Raw genomic sequence first — 14,914 nt, forward strand, 5'->3', positions numbered from 1 at the left:
TGGCAAGAGCGACAAAGCTTATCCACAGTATGAAATTAAATATTTGCTTTCAATATTTTAAGACTAAGGTGTGACTTCTAAAGAACACCCTTTTTGATTATTATTCTATTCTTGGTTTATACATGAATAAAAAATGAAGAGATTAGACATAGGTGTGTGCTGTTAAATATTGATCGACATTCAATGAGCACATCTCATGTTGGATACCTAAAAACATAAGCCATGTAAAAAGTAAATGGGGGAGCACATGGACCTGTAAATAACAAATAACAACAAACAAATTAACCTCTAAAATAAATAAATCAGAACAGCATACTAATGCACCACTATTATTCAGTCCTGATTGGCAACACCTAAATTAAAAAGTAAAATCATTTTGAAGACCAGCAGCCGTTTGACTCAGCAAACAGGGGGTATTTACACACTGAAAACAACTATCCTGTTGTGTTCCAGATCATGATCAATTATTCAGCATGCAATCCATTTTCAGTTAGTATGAGGAAGAATAAAAAGAGTTGTGGACATAAATGCATGCATGTGACACACATAGTCATCCGCCAGCTTGCAACATTTTCAGACCAGGTTCAAGTCAATAAATACTTGATTTGTCAACACAAGTCATACTGCAGGGGGGAATTCCCTTTCAGCTGTGTGAAACCTAACAATCCCAACTTCGAGAGTAGGTTTTGATATTCATATACATCACAGTATGAAAAATGATAAACATGACATAACAGAAATAGACCAACTTTCAAATCAAGAAAATAAATAAACTTAGCTTTAATAGACATTGCCTCAATTCAACACATATTACAAGCAATAACTGTATATGCAGGAAATCTGATAAAGCATCACCGATATGAGCTTTTAAATATAATTACAATTTGAAGTAGAAACATATATTGTCCCTGGTTCCTGGACCTACTTTAAGGACATTTCTAGCACATTTTCAAGCAACTGTTTACTGACTTTTTAGCAAGTGCTTGCAAATTTTAAACAAACTTTTCAACTGATTTAATGAAATGTCCATGCAAAACACCAACTCAATTAATATACAATTACCAAGAGCAAACCAACAAAACTGTTGCTAAACAAGTATTCGTGCTCTAACATAAACTCTTGCATATTCTTTATTTTGTGCCAAAACATTTCTGCGATGCAAAAATACAGTTAGATTTGAGTATTTCTTAAAGCAGCTCAGATCAATATTTCAGTTTACATGTTTTAAACACTCCTGTAGTGTTAATAGAATATCTTGTAGAATGGAATTTCTGTTCTCCTTGGTCACCTAAGTGTTGGGGAAAAAAAGAAAAAAACACATTTATGAAAAACTGCGTGGGAATGCTGTTTTATTGTGTCTACTTAGGCCTCAACAGTTTCCACTATAAGATTATCAGTTCAACATGTTGTAAATAATCTCTTGCCTACTGTCACATCTGTGTCATTAGCAATCATGTACTTCCAAAATATGTTTGTACTTCCTCATAACCTTGTTTGGTGTAGTAACTACTATGGCTTGGTGAATGCTTTGCATGACAATATCCATAACTGAATCTTCCGTGATAAATTATTTCGACATTTGCGACCACCCTTTGTTGTTTAATCAGTCACGCATGATTTAGAGTTAATCCTGCTATAGGAGAGGGATAATGCAGGGCATGGCCCCTCTACATAAATGTGCAGAATAACTGGCTTCTAAGACCAAGTAGATACAGTGTAAACTACTGGGAGACTTATAAGCCTCTAAACTGACCTAAATGTTGGTGCTCACCGTGAAGACTTTGACATCTCTCCTGTTCCGGACCTCTTCAACGAGACCGAGCGGTTTCCCCTTGGGGATGGGGATGGTGCCAAAGATGGAGCAGGAACAGCTGTCTAAGGTCTGTCTCACCGCCCTTATGAATGGCTGGCTGAAGAGCTCCATTTTCCCGATTTCGTCAATGACAAACACCTTCCTACTGCCCGTATCCGCTGAGTTGACCTGAGGTGAAAGAAGGCAAAAACACCAAAACAAATGCCTTTTAAGAATTACACCTTATATGAATGCTGGACAACATGCAAAATTTTATATCATATATGGCAAATTATTGACTGTGAAAAGGAAGATTTGCCATGTCTAATGTGTACTACATAAATCTTACTTGGCACTATTTTCTTTATGAAATTCACTTGTTTTCAAAATCATGTAAGACTTATACATGCAACTGCTCAGTCAAAACATCCCTGACCTAAAATTACTAAAGATATAAACAAAGGATATAAAAACAAAAAATATTTAAAGGTCATAAAAAAAGAACAAATTAAAAAAATTAAGTATCTGAGAGTCTCAGGGCCAGGTTTTCTTGACTGATTCATTTGAATCATAATCACCAATGAATTATATACTCAATAGGTCAGATCATCTTGCTTTAAGAGCAGTATTTGAAATAATCTTTTCATTCCTGGGGAGTCACTGAAACCATCATTTAGTTCACTATATGTCAGCATAAAAAAAAACTTGTGTCTGAGTAAGGTGAATATTACCTTACTTCCCATATTGCCCATTTGTAGTTTATAATACAATGAAAAAGGCTTCATGGGAGACATTTACGCTTCTGCACTGTTAGTAAACATTTCATCATGTTAATGTCTCATGTATGTAAAGCTGATTGATGGATAACCTCTGGTAATGAATGAATGTTACACGCACACAGTGATCCTCTGTGATTACAAATTTGTACAGAGATTTAAGTGCAGCACCCACTGGTAATACATAGGCCCCTTCCTCTCAGCAAACATGTAGGTGGCAATCTGTTCCACTTTACATGCCGGATTAATCACGGTCAGTGATGGCCAGACGGCACCGACAGCGCTACAAAAGCCACTGTGGAATTTATGTGTTTGCAAATTGGTGAGCAGGAAGAGTAGAGACGGTTTTGTTGTCTTTGATTTAGTGACAAAGCTGGCTTACATTCCTGAAGAGCGGGAGAGCTAGACCTTCAAATGAAGGTAGATCAACCACGTACTGGCCGACAGTGTATTTCTGTCTGCCATGAGATGCACCAGCAGTGTTGCTGTGGGGTGAAATGAGGCAAGGGTTAGACACGGACAACAGGGTACTTTGATTAGGATTCTATGACAGCCCTGCTACCTGATTCTGGACAGGTGGCCTCGCTCGCCATTCAGTGTGACCACATCAAAGCCCACTCGCCGGCTTCCTTCCCTGACCTCCTCTGTGTAAAACCCCTCAAGGGTGTGTCCTGATGACACCAACATATCGCAGGCTTTTTGGACCAGAGTGGTTTTCCCCACACCTGCAGCAGAAACACCATCAAACTACCAATATGACATTTTTGTTAATATCATTTACACACTGCTGACTTTTTAACAATTCTTCTTTTCCTTTCAGCTTTTCCCTTCAGGGGTCGCCACTGCGAATCAACCTTCTTCATCTAACCCTATTCACTGTATCCTCCTCTCTCACACCAACTAACTTCATATCCTCTATCGCTATGTTCATAAATCTTCTCCTTGGTCTTCCTCTAGACCTTTTGCCTGGCAGCTCCAATTCTAGCATCCGTCTATCAATATATTCACTATCCCTCCTCTGTACATGGCCGAACCGTCTCAGTCTTTGTCATTAGCATTGGTGTATTACAAATTATCAGCTATTTCCAATGGCTGACATTGACAAAAAAAGAAATATCATCAGTAATGTTAAAGCTTATATGTTTTTTAAAAGTCACACACTTGAATCAGTCCATTAACCCATATTAGGGGGTTTGAGTGTCTGAGACAGTGCACCCCACCTAACAGATAAAGCTTGTTTAACGCCTCTTAGTTCACAAGAGAGCTTCAAAAATTAATTATTAAGTTTCAGCTGCAGCTATTCTATTTTTAATGATATCATTTTTTTGGTTTTCTTTTGTCTCATTTTGGGGAGCAAACTGTCCTCTGATTTCAGCAAGTAGGAAATTATTTGGAAATGTCCGTAAATAGACTGTAAAGATTTCAAATATTAAATGGATCATAAAATTATAAATGTTATTTTAAAAGACAATGAATAAATCACAATTCAATCCAAATGGAAATAATCATTGCTTGTGGTATCTTAATTTTAGCTGTTGTTTTTTGAGGATTTTGCCTGCAATCCCCAGTTATGGGGGAGCAAGTCCATTACCACACATAAACTGTAATGAAACGCAGCTAGAATTATAAGTTGTATGCCTTACAGCTAGACTTGACTTTATTTTGAATTGATTTAATTTCAGGGATGGCCTATTTGCTGAGTTAAAAAAATAATTTAGTTGTGGTGAAGTCTGTCTGCAATGAGACTTTGCGTTTAACAGGTCTTTGTCAAGCAACAATGACACCAAAAAAGGGGCTTGTACTCTAAGGATACTCATGAAATATGAGTATCCTTAGAGTACAAGTTCAATTTTTCCAGCTTTAGGAAGTCCATTCCATCTTTAACCCAAAGAGTGAAATACCAGGGTCCTTGTTGCTTAAAACCTTCAAAGATCACAGGTCTTGAAGAGTGAAGTAGAAGCTATAACCATATGAATACCTGAAAGGTGTGAGAGACTTTGGAGATTAAGACAACAAAGTATTATTGTGCTATGTTCAACTTCCGTTATATGTAACAGGATTTCAGGGACCCTTCCCTCGACCAATCCCGTTAACTCCGGGCTGGGAAGAAGCAGGAAACCTCCAGCAAAGTGCAGCGTCTGAACTTTTAAACCAAAACATCACTAATTTTCTACCGTATATGGATTAAATTTGACTGACAGCGCCGAAAAGCTTGGAGTTTCCCTAAGGAGACACACTTCCCACTTCAAAAACCTCTTACTTGTTACAGGCTCAAAGCTAAACTAGCTTGTCAGGCTCGGTATCATGCAAAGATACGGGACACTTTCAGAAGCTAAAAAGGCTTAAGATAGCCAAGTCAGCAAAGGCTTATCAATACTTCGCCAGCTCTTTTCTCGTGGTTTGCAGCAACTGTGACATGAACAGCCGTTTACTGGTGGGATCTGTTACCTGGAGGTCCAGTCAAGAAAACGTGTTTCAACATCTCAACGTTTCACCTCAACGCCGCAGCTCTTCCGGACACACCGAGCTGGCGCATGCGCAAAAACCTCCTCCACGGCAGGACCTCAAACCTCTATTGACACCCATTATTTGCTAATTGCTTAGGGCAGAAACATAAACAAAACACTCAAACTGCGGATAGTCAAGTTTGCGTTTCTAGGTAGAGTAAAAGTTCGTACACAAGACTATGTTTCGTGGAGAAGGAATTTAATGAACTGCGAAGGTAAATCATATTTTGAAGCAATATACTAATGAATACATATTTTAAACACAAAATAGGTGATCAAAACATACTAAAGCATTTTCGGAAATTGATTGTATTTCCCCTCTTATTTATATTAATATTATATATGGTATAATCAGTTTAGTAACGTTTACTGTACGTGAAATTGCAGACAATTTTAAGTCTGTTAAATGATGAGAAGAAAATGTCTAAAAAAAAAACAGCAAGCCACAAAAATGTGCAAAATTCAGACCTGATAAAAATGAATATATAAACGAATTGTCACATGTCTTAACCCAATGTTTATATCCATACAGTACAGTATGGATGAATGTGTCTGAGAGAGCGCGAGTAAGAGAGCTATCGGTTTCAGACACTCTGAAGCTCAAATTTTGAACATCCTGTATCCTGCCAAACAAACAGCACCAGTCTAACAAGTTATCTTACCGCTTCTGTTCTGGCAGTCAAAACATATCAGTTAAAATGCAAATTAGTTGGAAGTAGTTAGATGAAGTATCACCCAACAAGCAGCAGCTCTATGTAAACGTTAATGGAAATTAAGAGCGTTATGAAAAGTTAAATGATTTGCATAAATGGCAAATGGTTCTCCCCTAGTTATATAATAAAGTTTTTCTGGCTCAAAAAGACCCAACAAGATGATCAGTTTCAGCAGCGTTTGACAACTGAGAAATCACACTTAGACATCCATTTTATAAATACCTGCATTTATTAAAGAAGTGAAATTTTAGAGTTGGCCTTTACATAGTGTAGCCACAAAGATTGTTGACCACTAAGTCAGAGATTTGCTGATACTCTTTTCTGAAATCCAGAGATTCAAACTCATCCTCTTGTGCCTCAAACTCCTCTGGTTTAAATGAGGACACAGATTCAGAAGATTCTTGAGCCGGAGGGCCGCTCCTGTTTGACTCTCTACTTTGACCTGCTGATGACCTCAAAGTCCCAGCCCCAGAGCTCCACCCTGTCATCCCTTTTCTGGAGCACGTTGGTTGTTCAGAATCTGACTTGTCTCCAAGATCGGAGGAGGAGCTGAGCGCGGAAGACTGGTTTCGGGGATGAACAACATATGTACCTCTTACAGACCGCTGTGGAGAACTGCAAGCTTTAATGGGTGTAGGGAGGACAGTTCTCTTCTGGATGGATTCCGAGCCAGAGTCAGAATAGTGGGAGTGAGGACAAACAGGAGGCTTTGGAGTCCTGGCCTCAGGACTACTCGCAGGGTCAGAAGAGTAAGCATCACTGGGCCCAAGGCTGTTAAAGTCATCAGTATAGTCTGGCTCCAAGCTTCTTTCCCTGCTGGGCTCTGAAGATAAAGATTTGGGGCTGCTGTGTCTGCTGCATCCAGAAGATTGAATTTTCTCTCTGCGGCTGTCGTATTGATAGAGAAATTGATTTGATTCAATCTGATTCTTGTTGTTTATGGCAACACTCTCACGCTCCTTAGTGGAGTTGTGAATACTCTTTATGTCCCTCTCAGAAGAAGGAAGAATTTCAGAAATTGGTTGAGAATCTCCATCTTGTCGTTCATTGATTTTCATCATGGAATCACTTGCATGTATGTTGCTTTTCTGAAGTACGATCTTGTTTTGGTCTGAGTCAACTGCGATACTCTCTGCCGTTGTCTTGATGTCCTCCCTGAAAGATTTCTGATTTGATATTTTCCTGCTGTATACACTAATCTTATCTGAAGATTTTGTGTTTCCTTTTTTCAAAACTGATTGTGTTTCATTCTGAATTAATTCTATACACTCGCGATGTTTTCCAGTGGAAGAATTTTTCTTCAGCCTCAGGTGAAATGTTTTAGTTGTTCCATACACTAGCTTTTTCCCAGGGGTTTTCCTTGAGGTTGAAATCCCCATCAAAGGTTCTCTGTGTATGTTTTGTAGCAGTCTCTCAGATGCAGGTCTCATGATTTCTGATGAATATTTTCCTGATGAATGTAAATGTTTAAACCTGTGATTTGCTCCTTGGGTGCTGTGTAAGGTTTTGTTCTGTGGTGTGCTCGTTTGCACATTGGAGGATTCTGCAGACTTATAAATCTGAGCTAAAATAGGATGAACTGGCAAGGATTTGTGGGCACTTTTGATATTGAGCTGTGACACCTCAATGAGAAGAGCATTTAGGAGAGGTAACTGTCTTAAGGCTTCACCGAGGACATTTGGAATCCCCACACTTGTTTCTTGGTTGTTCGATGATTCATTCGTATGCTGCACTGTCTGCAATACCACTGATGCCTGCTGGTTGTCATTCGGAGAGGATGTATCTTCAGTGGTAAAATCCTGTGAATCTTTTTTCAAGAACTTGTAATCACTTCCTTCATATTTGCTTTCTTTCTCCCCAGAATTACTGTAGTAAAGATGTGGGGGGCAGAATACAGTTAAATCTTCTTCAAAGCACTCATTTTCTTGAGGACTCTGAGGCGTTTGGCTTCTTGTTTTATTTTCAGTCTCACAAAGAGAGTTGTCTTGATTATCCATATTTAGCAAAGTATTATCCTGTGATTGGATGTACGAGTTTTCCGGTGAAGACAACGTAACTTTCCTGCTCAAAGGTATGGGTTTTGTTTCTACATTATTCCCCATGGTGGTTTCTTCGAACTTGTGTCCTTCAGTGTTTATGTCTCTCCTCTCTGTCACATTTCCATGTAAACTAACTCCAAGAGTTAATAGTTTGTAACTCACAGAAAGTGATCCAACTCTCTCCCCTTGGAGGTTATACATACTGACAAGGCCCCTTTCACCGTGTGAGGAGTGAGTGGAAACTCCATGTTTCCTGACATCCTCTCTGATTTTGTCCATGACTGTAGCCAGGGAGAGCGTGGAGTTCCCCACTAATTTGGGGATCTCCTCGGTTACATCCAACACCATGGCGTAGAGTGGGGTGTTCGACAGATGAGCTTGCAAAGAGTCTAGGTTCATTTTAAAGAAACACGACTTGCCTCTATTAAAGTCGTATTTTCCTCTCTTAGGTCCTTCTGCCAGCTCCCTGTGTATGATTTCACGATCTCTTCGCTCAGGCTGATAAATGAGCAGCGTCGGGAAATCCAGCAGTCGTATCCCGAGAGCTAGCCAGTCGGACACGTTGATTTCTTTATCGAATTGAACGTAGTCCACCAAAAACTCAAATGAAAAAAAAGTCTCCAGTTGATGGCTACCGTGTCGTTCCATGGACATTATGAGAGCAGCGTTTCTAAAAAAAAACGGAAGAAATCTCGCAGACCTCTTAAGTACTTTCTACCTAATCCTCGGACTCTGCGCGTTTAGCCTCTATCGAATCCATGGAAACAAATACAAGTCGCGAGATATCTACGTCACCTGCTTCGCTCGATGGGAAATGTAGTTTCTTATCTTGTTCTTCATCGTCAATTACGTTTGCTCATTAAAAATCAGTAATTAAAAATAAGAAGAATGGTGATAATAACATTTTGAGATATTTCATAGTATTTCGTTTATGTACTTGATTTCAGATATAGATAACGCCAAAAATCAGCTGTTTTTGATTTCACTCCTAAGAAAACATGTCGAAGTGGACATACAAAGATTGAATGGAGATGAATAATATAATCATTTTAGGGTGGAATCGGGATGGCCACTTTCCTCCAGTTCACCAGATGGTGCCACTGTGGGCTTACTGGGCTTAAAGACGAAAATAGTCTGGTAGTGAGTGGCAACCAGGCTCGACTGACGCGACATGTTACTTTTTTATTTAACGTCCAACTAGGTTTGTGATCCTGAAAAAAAGAAAATAAAAAAAGAAAATGAAAAATTAATAAATAAATCCACCAGTCACACGTACGAGGTAAGAGTTCCTAGGAGCGAACGGAGGGCGCCGGTGGGTGGAGCCTCGCTCCGTGCGTGTTGTCATCACTGAGATAGGTGCTGGATGCGTATCGCTATGGTCTGTGCCTTCAGTCTGGAAGCTGAGAGTGCGGGCGACACATATGAGTCGGAACAACGCATCGAGACCACTGGTTTGACCGAGGATAACTAACTACATTAACTATCACACCGCACAAGTCTTCGTGAGGTAAGACCGATAGGAGAGTGTCGGTGAGGGGCTTTCTTTTTTGTCTTCTTGACTTCAGTTTTTGTTTTTTTTTTGCTTCCAACAGTGTAAACAAACGAACTGGAAAGTGAGGAGTGAGAGGAGCAGTTAGTGGTGAACACCAAGCTTAAAGTTACTTTCAGACACACGGGCAGATGTGATCTGAGCAAATAACGCATGAATTAAAACGATCTGTCACTGGAAAAGAGTAGTTTTACCTGTTTAACCCGCCTTTTCCTAAATTGCCATGATCGGAGTTTCGGGGCTCCTTCAACTCGCCGCTTGTTTGTTTATTTACGGCAGGCCGTTAATCCGAAAACAAATGTTTTCAAAACGATAGTTGCAGTTTTGCTCTAGAAGGCGGACGGTGCTGCCTGTTGTCGAGGCTGCCTGTTGTTAAGACTTCTCATGTTTGCCTTGGGAGTGTGAGAACGATCTCGCAGAGGTAATAGCTGATTCACAGTGAAATCTTTCTGAATGACTTTGTAAGATGGCGTCGGTACGGCCATCGGACGGTAGGGGGCGACAAAAGCATCATTAAAATTGGTCACAGCTAATAAAGCCTTCACTTGCCCACTGTGGAGCCCGCTCCTCTGTGCGCTCCAGGGGTGAAAATGTGCATTTAATTATAGCACGCAAAGACAAAGCAATCTCTCCTTCTTCAGTCATATATACACGCACGCAGCCACACTCACATATATATATTTTTTTCAACTGATATTTTCCAGAATTCTGAGCCTGTCAGTATGATTGATAAAAACAAAGAGTTATTTCCACCCACATCAGAGTGGTCTACATCCTACCTCGCCTTAGCATGTCCTGCCTGTAATCTGCTATATACAGTGAAGCCATTATTCCACTGGGAGAGTAAACAAGTGAAATACTGTTTGTTTTCCTGCATCATATCCTTTGCTGTCTTCCTGTCGGATGTTTAGCCTCAGCCATAGCTGAGTTCCCATTAAAGGCAAATAAATGGGCCAATTCCTCTGTTGGTGGCCTGCTGTAGGCACAACAACAAGGTGCTCATGAGGGTAATGTAACTGTCCCTTGCTTGTTTGTTTTTCCCAACTGACTTGAACAAGCATATCGAGACCTTTTGTGCTCCTTGGGAGTTGAATCAATAAAACAGCATTAAATTTCCCTGTTTTGTGTCAGGGAAACATTGTTTTCCCACAGAGCTGCATTGGTGCTGAACTAAGTAGGTACAGAATTGCTTTAAAATTGCCCAAGTATGCTCATGGCCTGATACCACATTTAAGATTTTTTTTCCTTATAACATGACAATGGTCTGGCTGTGGGTCTGGTCTACTTATCGGGAAGGCCCTTTTTTTAAACTGTCCACTCTCCTCGATGGGCATAAATACATATGAATGGATGTGTTACTAATGCGCTTTTATTGTGCACAAAGCAGAAAAGACTCTTATTAATCTGTTCATTTTTCATTGCATTCCTTAATTTCTTGCATTCTTCTACTAGTTAATCTATTTCCCCATTTAATTCGGATTCACTCCATTCATCAATGTTTAATTTGTACACACATTTTAAACTTTGTTCATCGGTTTCTTGACACAGTGAACTTAGTATTGTATATTCTGTGTTGCAAAATTGCTCAAGGGGACGGATACCATTTTTTTCTTAGGAATGACAGATAAACACAGGCCCTTCATTTATTCATATAATTAAAATAAAATAGAATTATTTCAAAATTAAAATAAAGTAAATATTAATGTATCTGCGTAGATGTGTTTTCTCATCCACTGCCAGCAATGATCTCACAGGAGACCTGATCAGTAGGCATGGTAATGACGATGCTGGGTAAAATGCTTCAATCTTTTTTAAATAGAGTGCTACATTTTGCCATCAATAGGGTTTCTAACACAGCCTCCTTCGTTGACAAACAGACAATAGGTAATTGAGCTGGATAGATATGTCTTTCAAAATTAAGTTATGTGCACATTGTGTACTCAGCTTAACAATACAGCACCTGTCACGTTTGGCAGAAAAAACGTTTCCCGTCATGCCCCAGAACACATATCCAATTCTTATCATTGTAGAGCTGAGTGTCTTCAGGCCTACTGGGCTTGGAGACGCCCTACTAGGGTTACAGTGTGGTGTATTTGTGACACAGCATTTGCCTATAAATTTGTAACCATAACACAGAATTGTGAAAATAACTTATCAGCATTGCCTGGTTTTAGCCCCTTAGCCTTGTAGCAACCCGGACAAATAGCCTGTTTTTTGTTTTTTCTATTTCGGGGGTGGGTTCCCACTATGTCTCTGTTCTTGAGGGGTTTTGCTACTTGTGTGCTGACTAGTTTGCAGAAGCATGAAAGTGCACAGTTAAAAAGAGTAATGCATTCCTCACATTTGTGCAAGAGAAAATGCCAAAAGATGTGGTGCCTCTGATTTCTGCACCCTGTGCATGTGATCAGGATAAGGAAAGCCAGTCTGGTCTGAGCTGGCTGACTGGTCGACCATCCAGCAGTCACAATGGGGCCTCTCCAACCAAATCCTGTTGCTTCAAAACCAACCAACCAGTAGACAGGGGATCACATGCTGCCTGCTCCTGTTGTTAGAGCCGGACTTTCTGTTCGTCTTTTGTCAGCCTTTGTTTTGATTGCAGTCTGGATTTGTGGAACATTTTAAGCCCCTCCATCACCATCAGAGAAAGCACAAATGCCATCATTAGTTTAGTGTTTTTTTTTAATGAATTAAATCCTGCGTTCCACCGTAGGTCTGTGAAGAATGTGCAATTGTTGGTTTTATTGTTTTTAGTATAGAAGAAGTCTTGAAATAGTACTGGCAGTCTTTTATTTGATTGATCTATTACATCTATAATATTATTGATCAGTTACAGTCAACAGTACAATCAATGCTTACCATATTAGTCATATATGATAAAAAGAAGCAGAATATAATCAATTGAAACATTCTCTTGATATTCCAGTTAGTTCAAATATACATCCTCATAAAAATTGATTAGCCCTGGTTCAGATCAAAAGAAAGATGTGCATTTCATGTTATCTGGTTTATGATCTGTGTAATAAACCTATTAAAAATTACTTCTTTTATCTGTCCTTGCTGAACTACCTTCCACCTGGGATACGCAGCAACAACATTCAACAACAATATGGATCCAAGAGAAGAAACACTCTTCCAGTAATTTGTGTCAGGTCAATGTTTGGTTCCATTTGGGTCATTCATCTGACTGAATTGTGTGACATGACTTCTCATGTGCAGTCAGTGTAATGGTTTTAAGACAGCATGTTCAACAGCTTGCTCTGGTGCTGGCGTATGTCAGCAAGCATCAGAGAACCACAGGAAAATGCCAACAGCCATTCAAAGCACCATCATTTTCATTCTTTATGTGGTATGCTGAAATGAGATGTTATGGCCTGTGGTGTGTTTGTGGAGGACATATGTGCCCTCATACGCTGCTTTGCTTGTTTATTTATTTGTGTCACATAGATGTAGCACTGGTTAATCTGACTTAACTGATGTGGGTGAGCCGGACAGTGGGAATTGTACATTACACACGCATATGGATGTTGTGTTTGGTCAGATGCATAGTGTTCCATATAAAGGCTTCTCACTAAAGGATTTGCATTTTTTTTAAAACAAGAAATGGCACACATGCACCCTCTAATGCCATCTTGACCAGATAGCTCTGTGATTGATATAAGAAGTAGTCCAGACACAGCGAAATTCCATATTCATCCAAGTGGCTTTCATAGTTTCTCCACCTTTGTCTTTTTAATATCTCTGAGTTTCTTCTGCATTATAGTTTCCCACCTCCTTGCCCTCTTGCCACGCTACCCTTTCCTCACTGTCATGCCAGGCATGTTGGAGTGACATCACAGTGCCATGGCTGGAGGGGAAGCTGCTCAATAAAGCAGATGGTATAATGACAGAAGTCAATTGCTTATTGTGTCATTGCTGGTTAGGACCCTGTCAACCTCTTGTAACACCATTCCCTCTGTCTGAAACACTGAGCAGAAAGTGGGATAAAGGGACAAAGTTTAGGTTAAAGGTTTACACCATCACTGCTGGCTCTTTCATAGCAACACTGTTTTTGGGAGGAGAGAGAAGAGGACATCATGAGGGCAATCTTTTTCATTCTTTTACTTTGGAATGACAGTGAGATAAGAGGGGAATCAATATAACATTTTTCACCAGACATTTGTTGTTCCATGTCTCAAAGTATCAGCTCAGATATGGAAAACTACATGTTAAGATCCACAGTGCAAATGAATTAATTTATTAACTGAATACTGTATATTTAGAGCGTAATGAGAAATACTTTTTCTTATTTTGGTAATGTTCTTTCAATCTGATTTTCAGATAGTGACTTGCAGGGTTTTATGTTATGATTTGGTGGATTTTTCCAGAAAAAGACAATGGTGTCAAAACTTACTGTAATGCGTGCGCGTCAAGATTGTAGGTCTTAAAGGTCACATCGTTGAGTCATCTGTACTTGCATAATTTATTAAAGATTAACCTCTCATCCAAGAGGCTGCTTTAGCCCAATCAGGAATTTAATCAAGTCCAGGTGTCCAAATAATATTTATTAGCAATCACAACAGTGCATCTTGCTTTGAATAAACATTGCAAACACAAATTGTTTTTCTTTTAACTACTCGTCCTGACCCAGCCATATTTTCAGTAGTTTTATCTGAGAGTGAGGATCAGTCTTTCAGCTGCAATAAAAGAGAGGGGGAGATTTTCTTCTTTTATTTGACGAAATCCAAATTGACAACATTTTCCCTGAGGCAAACAATTTGCAGCCCAACATTTTGATAAATCGCAGCATATTCAAATAACAAAAATATCCCACTGAAGTATTGATATATTGATTCTTACTGTGACATAACTGCAGCCAGAAGAATGAATCATTTGTGGTTTTTTTCTATATTCTTTTTACTGTCAACTGAATTTATTTTCTGCAAATGCTGAAGTATGCAATAGTGTGTTGTATTCGTACATTACACACTACCAGTCTGCAAAGGGTCATCAAAGCATCATCATGTGACTGGCTTGGACCTTACTTTTCACACACAACCTTTGAGAACCCACATTATTTTCTGGCCTCAGCTCAAACCAAAACACACAGCTGACAGACGGAGCTACAAATGATACTGTACAATGATTAACAGATGTAGCTGACAGTCATCACAGATGTAACTGCTAAGACATTTTCTCCATCTAAAAGAAAAACTAATCCTCATAATAATCCCTGTGATGCTTTCAAACCATAGTGAAAATTAGGTCATCTCAGTTGTTCAAGAAAGACTATCGTCATTACCACAAATCCCACGTACTGGACAATTATGCTTACATTGCCAGGGTTTTTAGAATGATTACAAACTGATGTATTCAATTTCCATATTATTGCTACCATTGGTATAATCTCCACAGGCTTGACACAACCTTGTAATACCATACACACATAACGTTCACACAGCCTTATCAAGTTGTCTAATTTCTAAAGATTCTACTCAATTTAAAGGTTTGTCTTAAAAAAAGAGGAAAAAGGATTCCTTTTTCAGGTTTTTCCCATTTTTT

General features: G+C 39.3%; 3 protein-coding genes across 8 annotated transcripts in view; 1 reads left to right on the forward strand and 2 right to left on the reverse strand.

The window, feature by feature from the left end:
- Positions 1-756: 756 nt before the first annotated feature.
- On the reverse strand, positions 757-5,096 carry ntpcr (nucleoside-triphosphatase, cancer-related). Of its 3 annotated transcripts, none has more exons than XM_086166504.1 (5): positions 5,017-5,096; positions 3,131-3,293; positions 2,951-3,053; positions 1,772-1,981; positions 757-1,288 (listed from the first exon to the last, which is right to left on the reverse strand). In XM_086166504.1, exons 1-5 carry the CDS (start codon positions 5,048-5,050, stop codon positions 1,211-1,213), a joined length of 588 nt encoding a protein of 195 aa, XP_086022630.1. In that variant the 5' UTR covers positions 5,051-5,096; the 3' UTR covers positions 757-1,210. The 3 variants fall into 3 exon arrangements, with proteins under 3 accessions (XP_086022630.1, XP_086022639.1, XP_086022649.1); XM_086166513.1 differs by having other exon boundaries at positions 1,754-1,981; XM_086166523.1 differs by having other exon boundaries at positions 3,131-3,315; positions 5,017-5,083.
- Positions 5,097-6,016: 920 nt separating this feature from the next.
- Positions 6,017-8,576, reverse strand: map10 (microtubule associated protein 10). The gene has a single exon (XM_086161361.1). It carries the CDS (start codon positions 8,479-8,481, stop codon positions 6,049-6,051), a length of 2,433 nt encoding a protein of 810 aa, XP_086017487.1. The 5' UTR covers positions 8,482-8,576; the 3' UTR covers positions 6,017-6,048.
- Positions 8,577-8,989: 413 nt separating this feature from the next.
- sipa1l2a (signal-induced proliferation-associated 1like 2, genome duplicate a) overlaps positions 8,990-14,914 on the forward strand; it is an 86,002-nt gene continuing 80,077 nt past the window's right edge. For all 4 annotated transcript variants that reach the window (XM_086166470.1, XM_086166486.1, XM_086166478.1 and 1 more), the window contains exon 1: positions 8,990-9,334. The gene's annotated coding sequence lies outside the window, so the exon portion shown is untranslated. The remainder of the gene's footprint in view (positions 9,335-14,914) is intronic.

This window comes from Fistularia commersonii, chromosome 2 (assembly GCF_037954325.1).
Source record: "Fistularia commersonii isolate RoL2024-O1a breed Wild chromosome 2, RoL_Fcom_v1.0, whole genome shotgun sequence".
Classification (NCBI taxonomy): domain Eukaryota; kingdom Metazoa; phylum Chordata; class Actinopteri; order Syngnathiformes; family Fistulariidae; genus Fistularia; species Fistularia commersonii.